This window comes from Gymnodraco acuticeps, unplaced genomic scaffold (assembly GCF_902827175.1).
Source record: "Gymnodraco acuticeps unplaced genomic scaffold, fGymAcu1.1, whole genome shotgun sequence".
Classification (NCBI taxonomy): Eukaryota; Metazoa; Chordata; class Actinopteri; order Perciformes; family Bathydraconidae; genus Gymnodraco; species Gymnodraco acuticeps.
This window is the reverse complement of record NW_022990459.1, coordinates 1,793,082-1,815,622: the sequence shown is the minus strand read 5'-3', so window position 1 is coordinate 1,815,622 and position 22,541 is coordinate 1,793,082. Positions and strand designations below refer to the sequence as shown.

The 22,541-nt window shown below is 40.1% G+C and overlaps 1 protein-coding gene across 3 annotated transcripts in view; it reads right to left on the bottom strand.

Moving 5' to 3' along the window:
- The window catches only part of LOC117552442 (ankyrin repeat and BTB/POZ domain-containing protein BTBD11-A), a 178,104-nt gene that overhangs the window by 27,688 nt on the left and 127,875 nt on the right, over positions 1-22,541 (bottom strand). For all 3 annotated transcript variants that reach the window (XM_034225853.1, XM_034225851.1, XM_034225852.1), the window contains exons 2-4: positions 22,142-22,291; positions 5,491-5,701; positions 555-707 (exon numbers count right to left, since the gene is read on the bottom strand). In XM_034225853.1, coding sequence (XP_034081744.1) covers positions 555-707; positions 5,491-5,701; positions 22,142-22,291 — 514 coding nt within the window. The remainder of the gene's footprint in view (positions 1-554; positions 708-5,490; positions 5,702-22,141; positions 22,292-22,541) is intronic.

Genomic DNA, 22,541 nt, shown 5'->3' with positions numbered 1-22,541 from the left:
TTAACCCACTGACACAGAAACAACGTCACCGACAAACATTGTGCAAGGCTTTGTGACTGCTGGGCCGTGTGAAGGAGAAAAGGAGGAGAGACAAACATGCAGAGAGAAGATTTATCCCAGAGTCACGATCACGATCTGCCTTGTTTGTCCTTCCTGCTCCCAGAGCTTACAGCCAATCAGCTGCCTGCCTGCTCTATTGCCTAGGTTTTAGTCAAACTCAAACTCAACTTTATTGTCAATCTTTCAGTTTGTGTGTACAGACCTATGGTACAGACAGAGAGATCGAAATACCGTTTTCCACAATCCCGAATATAACAAAGATATATACAAATATGTATATACCTATATATATACACAATCTACAGACACATGTATAGATATTTAGACATAAATAAAAGCACAACCATCAATATATACAAAATAACAGTCACTTCAATAACTTTGAGAAATGTGCATTAGTCGAAGACTGTCCATAGCAGCGTAAAAAGTGTCTGGTGCTTTGAGTGTCTGTGTGTGGTGTTAAAGTCTAGCTCCAGACAGCATAATATTCTTACTTTATTTGTCTGGGTTCACAGTCAACTCCGGGCAGCAGCAGCCTGGCGGCCTGCCTCACATCGTCGCTGTCCACAGAGAAGCTTCTTCGATGCTCCGTGTGAGCGACCGCCACCCGGATCCACTCCATCAGGGGAGGCAGCACCAGGAACGGCCTGAGGGGGAAACAAAAGTGTGTTCAAATGTGCAAATCTTACATACATTCTTTGCTTGTGCATCACAGATAAGCCTTTTATGCATCTGATGGAAAATGAGAAATAAAACTGGATTTAAGGATACAAAAAATTACTTTAAACTATTGAGATAAAGGGATTTATCTGTTACTTACTATAATAACTCACCACGTCCAGAAGAGAAAGAGATATGGATGCTGCAACCGCCCTCAACCTCGTTATTACCTTCTTTAATCAAAATCAGTAATGGGTCTTGCCTGGCTGACATGTCCTTATTTCATAATTTACTTCCAGAATGTGTGTGTGTCGCAAATCACCTCATCTTTTTCTCTCTTTATTTGTTCTGTCTGATATTCATCTTTTCCCCCCACAGAGCAACAGCAGTGACATTCAGGTCAGTCATTCATCAGACATTTAACGTCAGTTCATCACTATTAATCAGTTAACTTAGCATTATGAAATAGCTATCCTTATCAAAAGGTAGACAAAATCCGCCCCCACAATCCATGAGAACATACGTTTTCTTTAACAAAACAAAGACAACAAACTGTTTTACTGGACTTGATGGAGTTCATAGATCTGAGTTATTGAAGTCCATCTGCTGGCAGTGTACCTTCAGTCAATCCTTTACATCTGTATAAGTGAAGTGATGACAAAAGGAACGTCTTTGGTATATATGGCTTATAAAGGCCTTTGGAAGTCCCTATTATTAAAGCAAGTTGTATATAGATAAAAAGAACACTTTCACTAGCTTGACATTGTTCCTTTTTGTACTCAACCATTATTACTCTGACCCTGTGAACTCAACTATTCAGGATACATTTAGAAGCACATGCACTTACAGTAGTTTGCAGGGAACATTCATTATAGTGCAGCTGTATGCCAGGGCAGGTTTGGCTTCACTTACTGTACGGGGCTCAGTCATTGGTACATGTTCATATATAAAGCCATGTTTGGTAAACTCCCATCTTATGTCTGCTCTCTGATCACACAGAGAGTTGCAGGTAGCTATTGCCTGTGGTCTTGTTACATGTGCCAAGTGCAAGGACTGACTTAGGTACGAAAGCTTTTATGTGCACAGCTCCTCTTGCTTGGAACAGTCTTCAAAAAGAATTGAAACTGAGCAATTTGGTTCTATTGCGACTCCTGACATTTCCCTGTGTGTGATTTTTTATTTGTGCTGTTGTATTTGTTGTAAAGTGTTTTTATTGTAAAGTGTTTTTATTGTATGTACAGCACTTTGGCTCGACCAAAAATCGTTTAAAAAATGTGCTATATAAATAAAACTTGATTTGATATTGCATGTTTTTAAAGCTCAGATAGGTGAAATACTGTTGGTACTTGTAAATGTCGATCTCTCTCTCTCTCTCTAGGTCGTCCTCAGACGAGCCCTCCATCGTCGCTTCCAGTCATCCCGGTTCTCCATACATCTGGCCAGTTCATTGGTACTTTGTGCTCCTGCGTCGTTCTTGAGTACGTCCACGTATGTTTGTGCGGGACATCCTCGTGACCGATGCCCGTGTGTTGGTTCCCCCAGCACCAATTTGCCGGCTGACAGCTCTTGATGCCTTTGGCAATGTCCTGCTAGTCTCATTCTCCTGGCTGCAATTGTCTCGCTCACCCTTGGTATTCCCTCGTACAGGATGTAGTTGGTTAAATGTACACTCATGCTGATGTTAAATACTGCTCGCAACATTCTGGTGTAGCATCCGTCTAGAGACTTTTGCAGGGTTGGCTTCAGGGTCCAGCATTCACTGCCATAGAGGAGAAACAGACTCTACCGTTGCATAGAAGAAGCTGAGTTTGATTTGACGGGGGAGGTTGGAGTTCCATACACTGGTCATGCCGTTCAGGGCCCTCCATGTAAGTGCCTTCCTCACCTTAAGATCTTGCTCGGTTGAGTTGACCCATGAGCCCAGGTACTTGAAGTCCTTGACTTCTTTAGTGCCTTCTGTTGTTGTCAGAGGTGGATGTTCCGGTAAGATGTTATAGGTGAAAACCTCAGTTTTCTTGGCGTTTAGCCTCAGGCCAACCTTGGCACACTCTGACTCCACTCTGTTCAGGAGTTCCTGTGCTTGCTCCACGCTGTCGGAGAGCAGGCTGATGTCGTCCGCATAGTCCAGGTCTGTCAGGACTACTGTGGGGTGTCGTCTCGACCTCCTTGGTGTTAGAGTGAAGCCGAGATCCTGCTCTCGTCCACTGATGGCCTTCCTGAGCGCGTAATCCAGGACCATGATGAAGAGGAAGGGGGCCAGGGTGTCCCCTTGCATTACCCCAGCCAGGATGTCAAACTCCTCGCTGTTGCCATCTGGGGTCACCACCCTGGCCCTTGTTCCTGCGTACATGGTCTCTATTGCCCGGATAGGTATGTAAATGTAGCCCTGTAAATATGATGTATGACGTCCCTTATTGTTTTATGTTGTTTTATGTTTCATGTGTAACCTACTTGCTGCAGGTCTCCCTTGAAAAAGAGATCAATGATCTCAATGGGACCTACCTGGTTAAAGAAAGGTTTGAAATGAAATGAAGAGTAACTCTGACTCACCAGATCTCAGTTTAAATGTAATAAGACTAATGTTCCTTTAGGGCTTTTAAAACCACGAAGCAGATGCACATTAGGAAACCTTACAAATCTTAAATTAAATTGTCCAATCTCATGTTCACAGTCAGTTCAATTATATTAGGAACCCATCAGTAAAGGTCCCTGTAAAGTTATTCCTTCATGACCCTTTGGCAACTACAATTTCTAACATTTCTTGAACAGAAGCACATACTTCTGTGGTTTACTGTGAGCACAATCAAGGCAGCAGCTTTTATATATTGACACACTGTGTTTGACTTTTGTGTGAATCAGATTCCACCACCAAAGCTATCCTCGTCTCTACACCTACAGTCTGCCAGGAAATGTGAACTCTGGCAAGGGTTTTAAAAAAAGAAAGGTCTCTGCTGGTGTTTAGTAGTTGGCTGACTAATGTGCAGACCTCCTCCCTTTGCTCAGAGCTTATGCTTTAACTGATGTTTGCCTCCCCAAAAAGACATATCTGGCTGTTGAAAAAGAGGGAGGGGAATTTCATCCAATGATTCAGACGGCAGGCCTGCAGTGACAACCAACACCCAGAGCTGCCAGTGCAGAAATCCCTCCTTGGAAGCAAACGTCTGGGCCAAAATACAGATTATATCACTACCTTAAATCTCCTGCAGCTCAATTGCTGTTTAAAATTCATCTAGATTCTTCACCTTTCTTACAATGTAAAACAATTGGAGTAATACAAATATTTTTAGCAATTTATCTCCCCTACAAAGGCATATTTCAAGCTTCATGTCATTATGAGAATCCCCATTAGTACTAGCATGAGCACTGGCATTTCTTGGATATTTCATCAAGGGTAGAAGTGAAAAACATCCTCCCACCTTTCAAGCATCATGAAGCCAAAGGGAAATTAACCATCAAACAATTTCCTGAATGATGAAGAACACATTTCCACTATAAATAAATAGTAATGCATGGCAAACATACATCTAGGCCTTGTCTGAAATGACCTAAAATGTTATACTATTCTATATTGTGCTTTCAGTGGTCGAAATTCCAAGAAAATATGGTATTAAAAAGAGAATAACAAACCCTAACTCACATAATCATATTCCCCCTCACTCTTATTCCACTTTTTACTCGGCTTCAACCTTTCAGCAGAATGCTAAATAGAGTTTTCTCTCCGGGGACCGAGAGCCTGCTGACATGTCACTCCGCCTGACATTCCCACTGCTCCCCAGGGTCGTCAGGAAGGAGTTTTTATCTCCTCGGATTGATGGAAAATTCTGTCCATCCCAGTGAAGTCCCGTTCCCATCAATCTGATCGGGGAGTGTCACCAGCCCACGCAGCATCTTATACAGTCTAAATATCTGTACTAACCTTTTAGTCCAGTTGAAATTAATCTAGCTCAGGAGCGGCTCTCACTGACAGAGGCAATATGGTTGAAAGGATATATGTGTTTACCTATCAAGACGGAGAGCTTTTACAGTGTGTAGAGTGTGTTGGTGATGGATGTTTCGGGAGATTGGATTTCGACTTACACACACATTTCTCACAGATATAAATCATCTTACTGCTTGATTTATTGCCTGATGAGAGGAGGCAAAGCATAATATATCATATTGTACAAGTTAGCTAATTGACACAATGTAATGGATCAATATGGCTCTTTTTTTGGCTCTTTGGGAAACTTTGGTGTATGCTGTGGCTTGTCCCATTTTAAACGACTCATAAAAATCACAGCCAACATGGGTAAATGTTTTAGAAGGGTTCAAATGATCCTTGAGGGGACTTTTAATAAACCTTGTAGTTGTTTTGTCTGAACAATACCAAGTAGTCTGGATGCATTTATTTCTCTTACGAGGTTTAACAACCACATATATGAAAGACTTGAATGATTTTGCAGTTGAGTTACATGAAAATATAATTTTGTAGGCGACAAAGAATGGAAAATGATGTTTATCTCAACAAATTAAACAGCCACTTCAGTGTCAACATTGGTAGCCAGACCTACTGTACATGGCATTGTGTGATATATATATATATATATATATATATATATATATATATAGATAGATCAGAAGTTTCCTCTGGTAGCATGTCCAAAACCAATCCAACACTACATTATTTACTTGGACTTAGATATGGATTCTTGGTCCACTGCAAACAAGTTTTCTGGCAATCTGTTCCTGGTTTTAGACCAAACCTAAACTTGTGGTTTCTGTTGGACTCACCTCTCGGTCTGTAAGGAGACTTTGGAGGGCTCCACGTTGGGGTTCTCCCACTCCATCTGTGGGCAGTGCATGAAGTAACACAGGGTGTAGAGGGCCTCGGGCTCCCAGTGCACCGTGGTGTTGGGGGTCTTCTGGTGGACCGGGGTCCCGTTGCTGGAGTTCTTGATGTGCAGGGGCTGCAGGTGGTGCATGGCCCGGGATACCAGATCACCTAGAAGATATGTTCATACATGAGAATGAATACATTCCAGAAATAGAAACTCATTAAAGATGACGTTTAGCACACCGAGGGAAGATCCAGTCATAAGGTTTTTCCTACGCATTGCTATCAGAGCACAAATTCATTTTCTCCACCACTCCTTTGTCATGAGAGTTCTCACAGCACTTATGTGATGGAGTAGAGACTCACTCCTTCATTGTGGGGTATTGCTGCCTAGAAATGAACTCTTACACACATCATGCTTCTCTCTCTTATGAGTAAATTACTAAGGAGGATGAGCTCTTATTCTGTCCTCTTTATTTTTCTCCCACTTTCCTTGTATGATCACTAAGAGAGTCATAGGGAAACTACTATACATGAGTCAGTGTGCATGTGTGGGTGCAAAATCTCAAATGAATGTGGAAAGGATTTTTTAAACTTGTGAACTTCCTGTCATGAGAAATGTGATAGTAGGCTAGGATAGGAAAAACACACATAGAATATTTTTTGAAAATGAGACAAAGCAAAGTTAGCCGTGCCCCCCTGTTTATAGGCCTTGAGCTGAGCTAAGCTAAGCTAAGCTAAGCTAACACCTAATGGACATATATGCGAGTAATATCAATGTATTAAATACATTGATATGGCCAATGATTTGCAGAAGGGTGGTATTATCCTTCAAATGTGGACTTATTTTGTATTTAAGGTTTGCTTAAATGTTGAGATAAAACAGAATGCATCGTCTTACAAGAAAAAACAAATGTGTATTTTAGGACACATAACTCAACATTTTTATTCTGTGGATTTTACAGTTTATTCATGATGGAGAACATTGATTCCCAAGATCTTGAGAGCTCAAACAAAATAGTCAGTTGAAACCTGAGTCAGAGTAATCATTATATATATGTATTCAAGAACTATTCCTGATATTGTCTATAATAACTTTGGTCTATTACTTTGAGTATGAACTTATTTCCAGCCGCAGCAGGAGCAGCGAACAAATGAAAGCCATTTTCTAATAGTTTGGAACCCCAGAGGGGTTTTGAAATTCAAAGTGTGAAAACCTGTGAACCACAGCGGCAGATACTCAGCACTGACATATAGAGAGTCATTATTCTCTGCTCTAAGATTTTATCGATGAGTTCATTAGTGATGCATTTAAGAATAACGAGAAAGCTCTGGAAGGGGAAAATACTGCAGTGAGAGCCTGCAGTGTCGATTTCTCAACAAAAAAAAGAATATCCCATTGATCTGTTTATTTACTTAGATGTTTGAGGCTTACATGAGAACAAGACTCTGCATTCAGATAGAAAACATCACCGTCCTGTGAGTTTATGCATTCTCTTACTGCATGCACGACTAATAAGTGAATGAACAACATGTGGAAAAGTGTGAAGCTCTGAGCTGCAGCACACCCTCTCTGATCCTGTTTGATTGTTTGTTCCAAAAATACCCAGGCTGCTGAAAGTCGGCCTGTCTTAAAACCTCATTGCTGCGACAGAATGACACAGTGACAGTGTGCTTAGAGATTCTCCATCTGTCAGACTAAAGGCCCCTGACAGAGTTCACAGGCAGACATTTGTAAACACAGTGCCATGCTCATAGCTAAGGCTTCAGGCAGCCACGTAGTTATCTAGAAATTCATCAAAAAATAATTGAAAACAAGGGAAATCATGCCCTGTTTCTATGATTCAAGATGTGTGGCGGGATAAGACTTTCATCTTCAGGTATGACTTTGGACAAAAATGCTGATCCTGAGAACGCAGATCAGGGGGAATTGTGACTGGTAAATACTAGAGTTTTACATGTATAACTTAAAGGGGACCTATCATGCAAAATGCACTTGTCTTTTATACATAAAAATAAAACCCTCTCTCTTTTCCTCCGTACCCAAATCTCTAAAAACGGGGCTACAACGGAGCTGATCCAGATTTGTGTCCGATATGACGTAATATCGGAAATGTGGACCCACGGCACTATCAGAAAGTTGCTATCAGAAACAATGCCCGACTGTTTTGGACGTAATATGGTCGGTGTTTACATTAGCATCGCTAACACTCAGAGCTAACCTGTACTGGAGAGCATGTGTGTGAAGAAGCTGGATATAAAAAGGAACTCACCGGCAAGAGAGAAAGCCTTTGAGCTCCATACTGTTTCAGAAATAATCCTTGATAATCCATGATATAGCGTTTCATCACGGCAGAATCTGCCGGTAGAATCTCTCCTTTTTATTTTATCAATTTTTTTTTTTTTAAAGCTTTATACCCCAAATCAGCACTTTTGAAACAGGAAGTGAAATAGAGGGATATGAGGCATGGCTAGAATGGGAGATCTGTTTGGTATTTTTAACAAAACACTTCATAGACATGTTTTTTATATATATTTTTTATATATCTGAGACCTATGCTATTGCTTAAAAATAGCATGATCGGTGCACTTTAAACATTTGACCCTGTAGAGATAAAAAGGTTTTAAATGACAAAAACTGATTAAGATTTTCCTATAATTTAATTAGGAATATTCCTCAACCTTAACCCTGAACCCATCAGAGGAAAAACGACACTTTGCAACTGTGATCTCTTATGCTTTTTGAAAGGGAATGACAAATTATGCCAGATCAGAAACCACTTACTAATCATAAGACAAACAAAAATGCCAGGACTGCTCCAATAACACAATGTAAGACAGTATTGGATGTTTCCATTTATTGTGATTTAAAATCCTTTGGGCTTTATACTGCTGACTAAACATAAGAGGCAACTAAATAAGTCCTCCTGGGCTTTGGAACGAATTATAGCAAATCTTTCACAATCTTGTAACAAAAAAATCAATAGATAACTCATTAACTGCAACAATTGTTACCTACAGCTCCCCGGAAACCACAGGAATAAATGTGACATGGTTCCTCGCAGCTTGCAGATTGTTTGCTGGGCATGTGTGGTACTCAGCAGCACTTCTGAGGAAACATCAACCAAGCGGATTAATTCAGCAAAGAAAACCTCTCCACTCCAGGTATTCAGAAAGTCCCCATGCTCCTCAGTGTGAGTTTAAGCAGTGTGCTACCGGCCTGACTATTAAGGAGATTAAACAAAGAGGGCTGAGATATGCATTTAATTTACAAAACCTCCTGCTCAGTGGGAAACTAAAAATGCTAATTACCAAACAGAAAGCAGAGGAGCACCAAGTCTGTCAACGCTCCCTTGAGGTTTAAAAAAGAAGGAAACACAATTCTAAAACCAAACCACGTCAATAAACAAAAGGCATTTCTTTTTTTAACCACAAAAAGCAAATGTTTGAACCCCTACTGTCCCTCTGAGCCAGCGCATGGGCAGATAAACAAGCTTTCTCTTCATCATTAATTGTGACTTTGGTTTTGTCAGCAGGACAACATTTGTTCTGTTCTCCTTTGCTGTAAATATTCAAGAAACACTCCGAGGGATCATGCTTCATCTAATTTGCTCGATCACAGGGGAGAGAATAGTTTCTTTCTTTACTCCTAGCCAAGTCCTCTCCTCTTGGAAGGACTCATTAAAAAGGACAAACATTTTCTTTGTTCCCGAGACAAAAATGTATGACATGATAGATAGAGCAGAAAGTCCCTGCTACCTTAAAATGTCAACACTGTGAATTCTGTCATAGAGAAGCTATGTTATTAACTTGTCTTTCTCTACTGCATTACAAGCAATAGATAGGAATTCATGTACAACAAGATAAAAGTAAAAACTATGTTCACTACTTTCTCAACAGTCAAGATTGTGACTATCAATAAGGCTTTACAGTATTACTTTTAGATAAATGCTAATGCTAACATTGAAACATGCTAATAGGGGGAAATTTTAACATAAGCTGATACTTGGAAAGGTTTAATTGTCACCATGTTCATACGCTTAGTAGAGCATGTTAGCATGCCATGAGTGGTGCAAACATAATTACCTAATGGCTTTTTAGCATTTTCAGGTTCCCTTGTCTTGAAGTCAATGTTTTTTAGAATGATGTTTGGGTTAGATGCCTGAAATAATGTATGTGGTTTATAAAAGCTTACAAGATTCAAATGTTTTGTTCTGTGCCATAAAATACATCAATAAACATGACATTTGTGAATGTCTTAGACTTTTTCGTGTCCTAAAAATGGCCGTTGCTAACAAGCTAACATCATCACACCGGACCATAGCTGCCTTGGTGACCTGAAGTCAAGTGAGCGTGATGTAGTTTATTTATAGCCCAGTGTTTTTACTTGAGGCATTTGCATTTATGCTTCAACTATTAGCTTATCCTGCAAAGCAAAACATTTCAGTATCAAACATTTGTTTGCTAAAGAAACGGGAACATTTGATTTCTTCCGAGGGACCACTTGCGATGCTAACATCTGGGTCGGCTCAAAATAATACGTCATCACTGCAGCACTCTATTGTCACCAAAGTCATTACGACTCACCCTTATTTTTTTTGGTTTAATAGTCAGCAAGCAGGCCTGTAATTCGAGCAGACAAAGTGCAATGAGCTAAATGTGAGCGGAATCAGATGTGACCTGAGATTATCCCGGCGAGACAACTGTTGTGGCCCTTAAATGAGGACTGAGATGGAAGATTCCTCAGCTGTCCTCTGACACACTGTCACGGCCCACAGCTCCCCGCGGGCCGCAGCGAGGACATTTAATCATCACTCGCTAATACGACTCTGCCTTTGGGGCACATTAGCAATTCCATGGCAACTATTAATCACAGTCAATTACAGAACACGTCATCATGCATTATACCAACGGTAGGTTGGGTCCTCTCTGCATCCCAACATCCTTCATTCCTATATTTTCACATGTTTTGCCTTGACAAATATTGTGATCATTGAGTAATTTACAGTAACCTGACAAGGATGCCTTGAAAGGCTGAGCGACCATCTGGAGTTTTTGGTGTTTACCTGCGTCAACAAGCTTAACAGGAATACAAAAAAAGAGTAAAGATATAACTGAACATGTTCTTTCCAGAGTTTTCTACAGGCTCCATAGAGGGAGGAGAAGGAGGGTTGGTCACGAGGGTTTTTATACACTGAACTCTGTAAGGTGACACACTGTTCTGAGTAAATCCAAGCAATATGGAAAAGCAGCAGGACACCATCTGCAAAGGTGGGGTTAACACATATGAAGAGCCAGGCTACAAATGCTAAACAAAGATGTATCCGCTCTGGGTAAAAACCATTAGTGACGTTCCAGACATTATACTGCGATGAAACACCGCTGAAAATATCATACATTACTCACATGGTTTGTTCATGATTACCAAACAACACAGTAAATATAAAACTTGAAAAAGACGAGATAATACATGAACAAATATACATTTTGATGGCATACTGCACAGATAGGTGAATGCTTAAATATCTTATAATGTTTAGGCTGTATTGATTAATGATTATATCTCATTTCAAAGGGATCAATCTTGTGGAATCACTGTATATGGTAGCATGTATCTTTGCACATCTAAAGAGCATTTTTTATCTTCTTTTAACTTTTTTTGTCAGGCTTTTTTTGTATTTAATCAGTTCAGCCAAGTTTCTTCAACCCTCTTTCCAACTGCACCAGTTGAATGTATTCATGCCATGTAACCCAAGTCTGAAGAACAAGTTAATACTTAGCTTGTGATGTGGAGCATCTAGCAGCTATATCCATATTTCTCTGTGGATTTGGCACATATAAAAACTAAGCAAATATTAGCCTTTCATTTATCATTTGGCCAGAAAGATGCTCAATGTAATGCTAATGTTGCTACTTGTTAGATGGGTGTGTAAATAGACACATCTTTGCTGCATGTAAGTTATAGCAACATGGTGCCGTTCAAGGGTTGACTTGTGAAGTGCGTCACTTTTCCAAAGGTATTTTGAAAAAAAATGCTTTTTATTAATGCAAGAACATCATTTTATTTCCATCATATGTTATCTTTTTAATGTTATTGCTTTTCCTATTTTCTAAATCACTTTTGAGTATTTTATTTCCATTTAATTTGTATTGTTGTAATATATTTTATTTAGTCATTGCAGTCCTAATTTTAATACAGAAGTAATAACTTGTTATAGTGCTGTATAAAAAAAGTAATCATTATTATTATTATAAGAATTCAAACTTGGTTAATGTGCAGTTTCTAAGCAGCTACTTCCTGGCAGAATATTTTATCTCTGGAGGTGGGGGTTTAAAGAACACTTGCAGGCAGCAGCAGCTTGATGCCATCTGTTTTACCCCAGGATCTATCTACATAACAGTAGGGTACAGAATAATTCATTACAATGTTTAGTTTTCCATTACCTTTATTTAAAAAGTATATAATATTAATTTCAGAACTCCACTTGTATTGAAGTATCAGGGTCTGCCAGGGTCAAACGTTCAGAGTTGTTGTTTTTACCCCCCAGGCTCCCTGGAGGATATTTTGATTAAATAAGTGGAATGAAGGTCCCATGATGCAAGATGCTGCAAATATCAAATGCTGTTTCTGTATTATGTGATAGTTAATGCTTCAGAAACAGTTACAATTTCTTCTTTTTTGGCCATTACGGCGTCAAACAGAAGCCCCCAGAGCAGCTGTGTTTCCTGGACTGATGACTGTGAGCTAAAGCAGTGACACATCACCAGAAATGCTCAGTGCACGGACCAAAGAAGTGATGGCTCATTTGTCCCAGAGCAACTATTGTGACACTGTGGGAAACAATACCAGACTTCTCTCATCATCTTGTCTTAGTTCTTCCAGATATTTCCAGTCAGTGGCGATGGAGCGGGAGATTACACAAATGGACTCCCTCGCTCTATTGTCATCATCTTTCTGGCAACTCACAGGAGGGGACTTCTGAATGGCTGCTACTTTATTCTGTCTAATGGCTCTTTTAGGGACTTTAATGGCCCTTCTGTGAAGATCTGCAGCAGCACCACTGGGGCAATAGTATTATAAATAATACAACTTTCCCATGTGTGGGCTTGATTATCCAGTGTATCAAATATGCTTAAATAGCACTGCATCAGTCATGTTTCAGCAGAAGGCTTTTTTTGTTCCTTTTTAAGATGTGCTTCCCAATCACATCTCCGATGGAAATGACTATTGCTGCTGCTTACCGAAACACAGCAAACAATCTAATTCAAATTACCATTTTTAAGGCAAACTCTATGCACTTGAGTGAACTGCAAGGCAGCAGCTCATTATGTGTAGAGAAAAACGTAAATGCAATGTAGAAAATACAACAGTAAGGTATAATATACACAAACAAGAAACTCTGTAAAGTTGCACTTGCCAACGTCACCATGCTGACATGCTAATTACTGAGCAGGTTTGATTATGTTCATCTCCTTATAAGGCCAGCTTTTGGTAATTAGAACAACACACATTGCACAGCTGAGGCTGATGGGAATGCCATTGGTTTACCAGTGTTCAGTGAAGATGACGTTATTTTCGACCTGATGATGACACTAATGGAAATGTGAGATGATGACCAAAGTCATTATCAATCCACAAGTTTCCTCCTAATAATGCTAAATAAAAAGGGTTTTCCTTACATGAAATGGAAGTGTCTACTTATAGCAAATGATTGAGTCACTGATAAACTGGCGGTGTGAAGCCAGAGGATGACACCCTTCTTATGACAGAAGTTCAGTTAAAATACAAACGGCTATTAGGCCCTTTTTGTGAATTCCTCTTTCATCGAAGCAGTGCTGCAAACAGCTGCCCTGTCTTTCTCTTTTTTGTTTTTCGGAAACAGTGAGGTGAGAACTACAAGCAGTCTGTTCAATTCACCGCTTTATTACCACAACACTTCCATTAGCCTTCTGGTCCCTCTGTAAAAAACTCTAATTTAGTGTGCTTGCATTATCTCTCAGCAGCACTGCTGTGAAGTCTACAGCCTAATGTCCGTCGTATTATTGCAGCAGGGCTTAAGAGTAAAGTGGAAGTTAAACGTCAGCTTGTCCAGAGTAGTGAAGGAGCTGAGAGAGGCAAGCTCAAGTATCATCAGCTCTCACATGTCGGGCTGATGGGTAATAATTCATTAATAAAGCACATCTGCCTGTGGGTGTTGTACCCCTCCTGGGAGGTGTCACACACTTGAACACTCACAGATGTCGGTTCAGTGGCGTGGACTCATCAGCCTCGTTGAAAAATACGATACGTTCAATAGACTTTAATTAGAATCCAAAACATGGGCTGCTCGACAACATGGCAACAGCAAGATCAAATTACGAAATTGACAAGGGACGTCAATGGAAGACGCTGCCCTGAAAGACGAGCAGGAAACAAAGTAATCAGCTTAAACAGCAATTTGGTGATTATTAACTTGAAGAGTCCTCAGTCCATGTTTGTGTCGTTGTGAAGGCTCTCAAGAACATGACAAGGAGAACGCGTCGTAGCCTTTTAAATTGGTCCTGTGTTTGACGTTGTGTAACAGTTGTTTGGCCGTGACAGATCATTCTGTAAGTGAGTCTTTGGCTCTCCTTCGCTCTCCCCCAATCGCTGCTGCCAGCCAAGTCTCCATGTGATGTGTGCTCAGTTGGCAGGCAAAAGGCTGGAGTCTCTATTCACCGTCCGTCTAAAGGACACGCTGTAATGCTTTTAAAGAGAGACCCAAGGTGATTAACAAATACAAGAAAGCAAAGTTGATACTTGTCCTTGTTGGAAGTATTCCTTTTGGATAGTCGATGAAAACATAGTTTATTTTTGCCAATAAAAGTCAACGAAAGAAGAGTGGATACAAATACTGCTGTCACCTCACCTGACATCTTGTAACAAAGAGCACAGTGCAAATACACAGTCTGAGGTAGGTCTCAGAAAAGTGGCCGTTTAATTTGAAGTAATACTATATGTAATTGTTTGTAAGTGGAATTTAACTAGCTATAGTCATGTGTCACATTATAAGTAGTTGAAATATAGTCGTTGGAATGCTGTTCAAACTAGTTTATGCATTTCTTAGAGGTCAACTAAAATATTGTTTGTTTCATATATCAAGCTTTCAATTTATTTAACTCTTACATTTGTAGTTTCTTGTTGTATTGATTTTTCTTTGCTTTGAGCTACATTTGACCTGCTTTGACCTTGAGGTCTTTTGACCTTGAAATGACCAACATCATGCTTACAGTAGGAAAAAACAACAATGCAAACTGAGGAAGACCCACAGTGTCTGAGAGATTTAGCCCAGATAAAGTGGTTTAATATCTTCGTTTTGAAAATACTCGATTTGTTTCACAAACAGCTCTTTAATCGCTTTTCTAATCTTTGCAGCACTGCAATGAGTGAGTGGGATCCTGTGGCAGGTGTCGAGGGACATTAAATCATTATACCATAATGAATCCAGCTTTGCATAATTACTGCAGCAACGGCCTACAAGATTTTCCAGCATGAGTCTTTTGTGCGAGATGAAGAGGTGTGTGTCTGGAGGATTGTGAAGAGGGTTGTTTGTGTCAGCATGTCCCCCCCCCCTCCTCCTCCTAAAGGTGCTTGGAGACAGATAAGGAAAATGGCCGAATGGGAAAGCATCATCTTTACCGCCAAGTCAACAATTTTCTCAAGCCATGGCGTCTCTAAGATGGACGGACATGGAGCGGATGGCACTGCAGACCTCTGAGAGGACAGAGAAAATGAAATGAAGAGGACTACATGACAGCAGGGACCTTTCCCAGCACATTGAGATACTGCACTGCTTTGACATGTCTATTAGATAGAGACGGAAAAGGACATGAGGGTGACATTATCATCCGTAGCCACAGTGGTCAAAAGCAGCAGAGAAAGGCAACCTTACAGTTAAAATCACCCGATTTCTGAATGTATTAGGCTTTTATCAACTTTTATCAACTTAAGAGATAAGAAGTCTGACTGATTCACTTTCTTCTTTTTTCTTTTCTATTACCCGTGCCAGGAAGTGGGTCAGATGTGAGATTAGGAAAGATGATGCATGGTGAGGTCTTTTAAATCTAATATAATGAAAAATGAGAATGGCATGGACGAAAAAACCTCCCAGCAAATCCCATTGCTGAGTGTGTGTGTGTGTGTGTGTGTGTGTGTGTGTGTGTGTGTGTGTGTGTGTGTGTGTGTGTGTGTGTGTGTGTGTGTGTGTGTGTGTGTGTGTGTGTGTGTGTGTGTGTGTGTGTGTGTGTGTGTGTGTGTGTGTGCATTTGGTGTAGCTAAGCCATTATCTTTCGTCCACATAGTGAGTATGGGACAATGGAGCAGAGACACTACAAAGGTATTCTGGAATATTAATGAAATCCTTTCCAAATTTATGGTGCTAAAGAAGAATAGGAAGGGTTAGCTTATTTCAAATAATGGTCTATCGTCATAATAATGTATGTTTACAGAGATACATTTGAAGCATATGTACAGCCAAGTCAGGTACTCAGTTAGCAATCACTTCCTGGAGAAAGAGAAAGAGCATCCCATCGCTATGCAATTTTCTGAACCCTTTTAAGCCAGTGAGTGACTGGTGCGGCTCTGCAGGCGGAGAGGGATTCCTCTTTGGGAAATCCACTCAACCCTGAAGAATAAGCACTTTTCCTCTCTGCCTGTGCGCTGTACACAACGACTCATTTTTCTAGCTAGCAATTGTCATCCCAGAAAATACAGAGCGTGAGATGCCTGAAAGTGTAAAGCTCATGGGATATCAAAAGAATCTCCCTAGAACCTAAATTATGTATTTAGTTGTGAAATAAAAAGCGACAATTTTAAATATGACAAATTGAGTGTAGCTTCAAGTTTATTTCTTTAGATTTCCACTGTAGTAACAGCAAGTGTAGTTTAATGTAAAAACAGACTGTCCTTGAGCAGCTTCGTTAAAAAGACAAAGATAATCTGTTTACAAGGCGGATAAACGTACGTTTTGATTCGATTTTCATTAGCTATTCTAATTTTGTGTCCATTACCTATGGTAGCAACCAGCGTATCCTGCCTGTATCTACTTACATAAGTAATTCAAGCGAAACACGTGGTAAGGGTCTGCCATAAGCCTCTTGGTAAATAAGTTCCACCTGTTGACGTTTTTGTTGGTTGAGTAAAAGTGATACAAAAGCTCTGTATGGATAAAAGTCCCCGGTAGAAACTGACAGGAAATGTTAATGTAAAATACCTTTTCTATCTATAGTTAAGTTAAATAGCAATTCAAAAAGTAACAATTGAAGAGTTTTTGTAAGTCAGCCCAAGATATGAAGCTTGTCGCCAACAGCTCTTCAACTTCAATGCTTTTAATATGAAGCAGCGGCAGTAGAACATGTTTTTTAATTAGCAGTATTGTAATCCAACTCTGACACAGCTGCAGGGGAGTAAACAGGGAGGCTGATATTAATGAGACCAAATTAAAATCTTTGGTTGGATGCTGCATTATTGTATGAATAATTATTTTGACTGACAATGCAAGTGTGATATGATGCGATCATTGAGGGAATTATTATTAAATATATCAAAATATCTCCAAAAAATATATCAAAATGATCCTGTTGCGACTAAATAAGTTTGTTTTTGTTATTAAGTCTGTATAGTACCATTTGAAGGCCAGGATCTACTGACAAAAATAAATAATTCAGAATGTTTTTTTAACATAATTTGCCTTTACTAAACATTGCGCCTACTGACATTTTGATATTGCAATTCCGTTAATTGTGCAGGACAATAATAATAATAGCTACTGTACTTGATAGCGTGAAAAATGCCAGCCATATATAGAATCAAATATGGGGTTTCTTAACTGAAATCTTAAGAATAGTGAACTTTACCATAGTCCATTCTTTGAATATTTCCTATGTGGTGGTGGGGGGGCCCCTAGCTTCAGGAATGGAGGGCCCCGTTGTTAGAGGCCTGCACTGTATTACGCCGTTTATTTGACTATAGGCTACTCTGTGACCCTCAGGGCGGCCGCTGATGAATGGCCTCCCTCCGCGCGCCACACACACACACCACACACCACACACACACACACACACACACACACACACACACACACACACACACACACACACACACACACACACACACACACACACACACACACACACACACACACACACACACACACACACACACACACACACACACACACACACACACACACACACACACACACACACACACACACACACACACACACACACACACACACACACAGTGGACACACACAGGAAATAGATATCCTTCATGGCAAAGTGGAGTAGTGCAAGAAAACAGAGCTCAACTCCGCCATCAGCAATCTGCTTTTATAGCCCAGACCAATAAATGAAATATGATTAGGGAGGTAATGGTGACCTCAGAAAAAAATGACTTCTTTCCACCACTAGAGAATAAAATTATTGATTAATTATCGAGCAACTCGGGTGTGAAATTGCCCCGACAACCGGCTCTGAGTGGCTGCTTAACTTTAAAGTGATCTTGTTTATTGTTCAGATATAGAGCTAACGGCTTAAAATTGATTTAAATCTAAACAATGTAATTTGTAGAAACCAAGCATCTTTTTAAGAAGGCGCATCTGACCATGAAACACCTGCTCGCCATCATCCGTTTGTTCGGGGCTCTGCTGTAATATTACAGCGTTTGTAGCATTTGCACATTAACCTATCATTAGCATGATGTTTGTTATTATGGACGTTAGCTGAATTATGTACATAAACCAGGCATCTGCTGAGACAGCCTCTACAAACCTACATACACTGAGGAAATATGCAAATTCTCATCATTTGGCAGTAACCTGGTTTCTATAAACATATGAAAACAGGAATCCTAGTGTGTTTAATTCAATTTATAAAACACACAAAAGTGTTCTGGCCAGAGTTGTTTAGATGAATATTTCAGTGCACCACCTTCCTCCAACTGGCCCTCAGAATCAGTGCCAACGTAATGTCACATTGATTTGAAGTGGAGCTGCAGCAGGAGGAAATGTCCAGTGTGCATTGGCAGCCAAACACAGTGTCTCTCACTAAAATCACTCTTAACAACTTCCTCTTACCGCCTAGCTCTAAAATACAGATGGTTTTTTAATTAAACTATCAGTTACAGCTTTAAGAGACTCCAGGTATTCCCTCTCATTTGGTAGCTCGTATGCAGACTTATCAAAAAACCGATTTTTTTAAGCAATCATGAGTCAAATAGGAGTAATTAGAACCTTCATGGGGACTATTTTATGTTGTGGAATTATACACATTTGTTGCTGTAGTTAAGACTTTAAATACACCAATCCTTTAAAGAGGTGAAGAGAGAGGTTGCCACCACACTGCTGCACTTTAGGTAAAGGGCAACTGCTCTTCCAGGTTTTTGCACCTGTTTCTGATAAATAATAATACAAAAGTGTCTGGAATAAGATGCGAGGGCTCTAGCAAATCTGCTCCTATACGTTTCTAGCACAGGCAGATGGTAGAACATGCTAAAAGTTGCACCTTTAATGCAATCTTCATGTACTTGGTGAAGCAGATTCACACTCGTCATCCTTAGAGACTCGTACTCTGTAGATCAATCTGTCCACATAACGCCACAAGAGGAGGATATTATGCCATAGAATCCACAAAAAAAACACCCAAATGACTTCCAGCAGCTGGCATAAAACGTGTTACAAGCCACATGTCGACGTCTGGCAGTGTGGAGGTGAGGGAGTCCAACACACGGTGCATCAAACAGGAATCAAACAGCAACCTGTGCTGTGTACCTGATGGACAGATGTACTTTACTGCTACATGGTACACAGACAGTTCTGCTTCAGAGCCAGATATAACCTCCAGGGAAGAGACCAAACCAGAGCTTTAAAGATATTTCATATTGGACTTCCATTCAGTGGATGAAAATAAATACAACTCTACATGTTAATGGATGCGTTATATGTGTAAATAGGCAGGGCGGGGGGTGCTATATATATATATATATACAAAAGAAACACCTTCAATTTCAGGGGGGCTCCGTTGGCGGGGCGCAGCGCCCCTCTAAGACAATGGTAGGGGAAACACTGGTTCAGGTGATTGCATTTTTAAAAAGGATATTGATTTTAGTCGTTAGGTTCTTTTATCAACATCGTTATACTGTAGTGTCTGTTATATATATATATATATATATATATATATTTGTCTAAATTCAATTTAAAAAAAAGGATATCCACTTCAACTTTTTCTCTAGAAAATTCAACTTGTTTACTAAATTGTTCTTAGGTATTCTTTCTAACTTGCTATTACTTCTCATGTTATTTGTATGTAAAAACCTGTATTTAACCATGGTGATCGTAGAGAATAATAATTCGTTTTTCAAGAGCCTCCTGGACCTGACAGGCATCATCTGTTACGGTGAGTGAAGCAAGCAGGACCCAAATGCAGATAACGCTTAAAAAAGCCTTTATTTCAAGGATAAAATAAAAATAACTTGGACAAAACAGAACTCTCACCGGTGAACTCATTCACAAACAAAAGACGAACCAACACTGAACACAGGAAGAGACAAGACTAAATACAGGGAGGGGTAATCACAAGACGAGAAACAGCCGGGCAGGGGAGGAGAAACACAAGGTGAACACAATCAGACAATTAGACACACCAGGGAAACTAACGACAGGGGAAACACACAGGAAGAAGGACCAGACAAGAAACAAGGAGGAAAATACCCATAACCAGACATACAAAACTACAAACGTAACATAACAAGAGAATCCTGACATCATCACTGTTAAGGTGTTGCATATACTAAAAACAAACACATACACATTTGGAAGAAAATGAAATAACAGATCTGTCAAATGACAGATACATTAATGTATCCGTAAAGATTCAGGCACTTTCGCCACTGATTCCAAGCAAACGGAGCAGCATATTTAATTTAGTTTCCAAATTCAGACGTGGCTTTAGGGACTGACAGTAGGAAAGCTAACTGATTATATTGAATCCAAGAGCATCATAAATATAACTGCTTCACAACGCTTTACAAACTGCTTACAGGCTCAATCAGTGAACTAAATCCCTGCTTTAAATCGATGATGCAAAGTGAATCGCTGGTTTGTAATGCACTATTGGCCCAGAACAAACAAGAAAGATGTGCATGGACACGGTGTTACAGTGCAGATGTCTAGGGGGGACAGCATGAGCTAATATGTGACTGTGGAGAGGGTGGGGGAGCAGATAGTGGGAGTTAAAGGTGGAGTCCCCCCTTTCAAGCGGAGGTTAAAAGCCTTTGAGGCGGCGACCTTGGTTTTAAAGGTGACTCAAAAACAGGTGTCAGCACAGCTGTAAGAGTCAGAGGGGAGGGAGGGGGAGATGGATGAGGGGACAGCAGAGATGCGGAGGGTGGGTCAGACCACCATGACAACAGGGAGGGTGCATTCCTTCACTCTGATGGGACTATTTGGCAAATAAATTGTTTCTTTAGTTGATCAGATGTATTGTTTATAACAATTACAACGCTGAACTCAACATGGATCACTGTGGCCTTAAAGAGCTCATATATAAGAGTTCAATATTTAATGTCTTTGAATTTCACTATTTAATGCCGTTTTAGGATACTTCCGCAGGGTAGAACAAGGTTTACAATTTTAAATGTAGTATTCAAAGAGATCATTATTGGTCACTTTAAATCTGTATAATATGTGTTGGCAGCTCTGAGAGAGGCGGGTTTTATCTCAGGTTTAAGGCTCCACTAAAGGATGGCGTTTGATCATCAAATAAAAACATCAGTCTTAGCCTGTTTTATAGAGAGAATTAAATGTCTGTGATCTCCTACACATTAGATGAATCTTATTAGTTGTGACTTCCAATTGGGTTTGCATACCTCAAATGCCAGAGGGAGCAATTAAATGTCATCCATCATCTCTCTGGGGAGGGTTTTGCTACACTTCTAGTCTTATGCAATCACGATTTTCCATACAAATGTTCCTGAGAAGGGTTACTGCATCTAAGATCATCGGAATCAACATTTAAATATCTTACCTAGTATAGCACTCTTTATTCAGCAACCATTATTGGGATTATGTTGGCAACATTACCTCAGATAATTGCAGTGTCATCCGGGCATTTTCATTCTTTTTTGGTAACATGTACATGTACAAATGCTGTTAAAGAAACACAGCACTGTACACGAAAATAGATTTTTGAAAAGTCCGTTTTTTGTGCTTCCATAAGGTAAATATGTATAATGAGAAGTAAGAATCAGAGTAGCATATTGAACTGTACACCTTGAGGAAAGTATGCAGTGGTAGAATGCAACTTAGTTCATTTACTTAGCAAAGCACTTAAAAACAAATGTAAGGGCCATTCACATCTGATGCTGAAGATAATGTGAGTGACTTCCGGCCATATAAATGACTTCCTGTTATCATGTGACCAACGTTTCATAATTAGGTGATGTCCATGTTCTATTAACTTGCTCTAGATAGAAAAAGTTCAGCACATTTTATTGCAGCTATCTTCAATATTTTGGAATAGAGGTGGATGTGAGTTTAGTCATGTCTCTAAATGGCACTGTGTTGGGTACACTGATGGTTCTGTACTCACTCAGCTCTGCGATGCTGCCCACCCGGGTTGCGAGCAGCGACTGTTCCAGCGTGCGCAGCTCGGCCTGTGAGTAGCCCTGACCTTCGCTCCCCCGGCCCGAGCGCTGCTGGTCGCGGTGCAGGTTCAAACTCTCGGGCAGGCTCAGCACACCTGCAGGGCAAAGAGAGCACAGACAGGAAGCATTTATGCACACGCTTTTGGTGAATATTAACATCTCTTTATCTGCAGCACATTTCAGCCTCCCACTTATTATTTTGCTGATGTCAAATTAATCATCAACGCTGTGAAAGAACAGGGGAATGCAGGCTGTGAAAAAAAGTCTACTGAAGCAGGGGGAAACATATAAATCAGCACTTTTAGTTTGAAGTTCTAAACAGAGCAAGTAAGCTGGATGAAACAA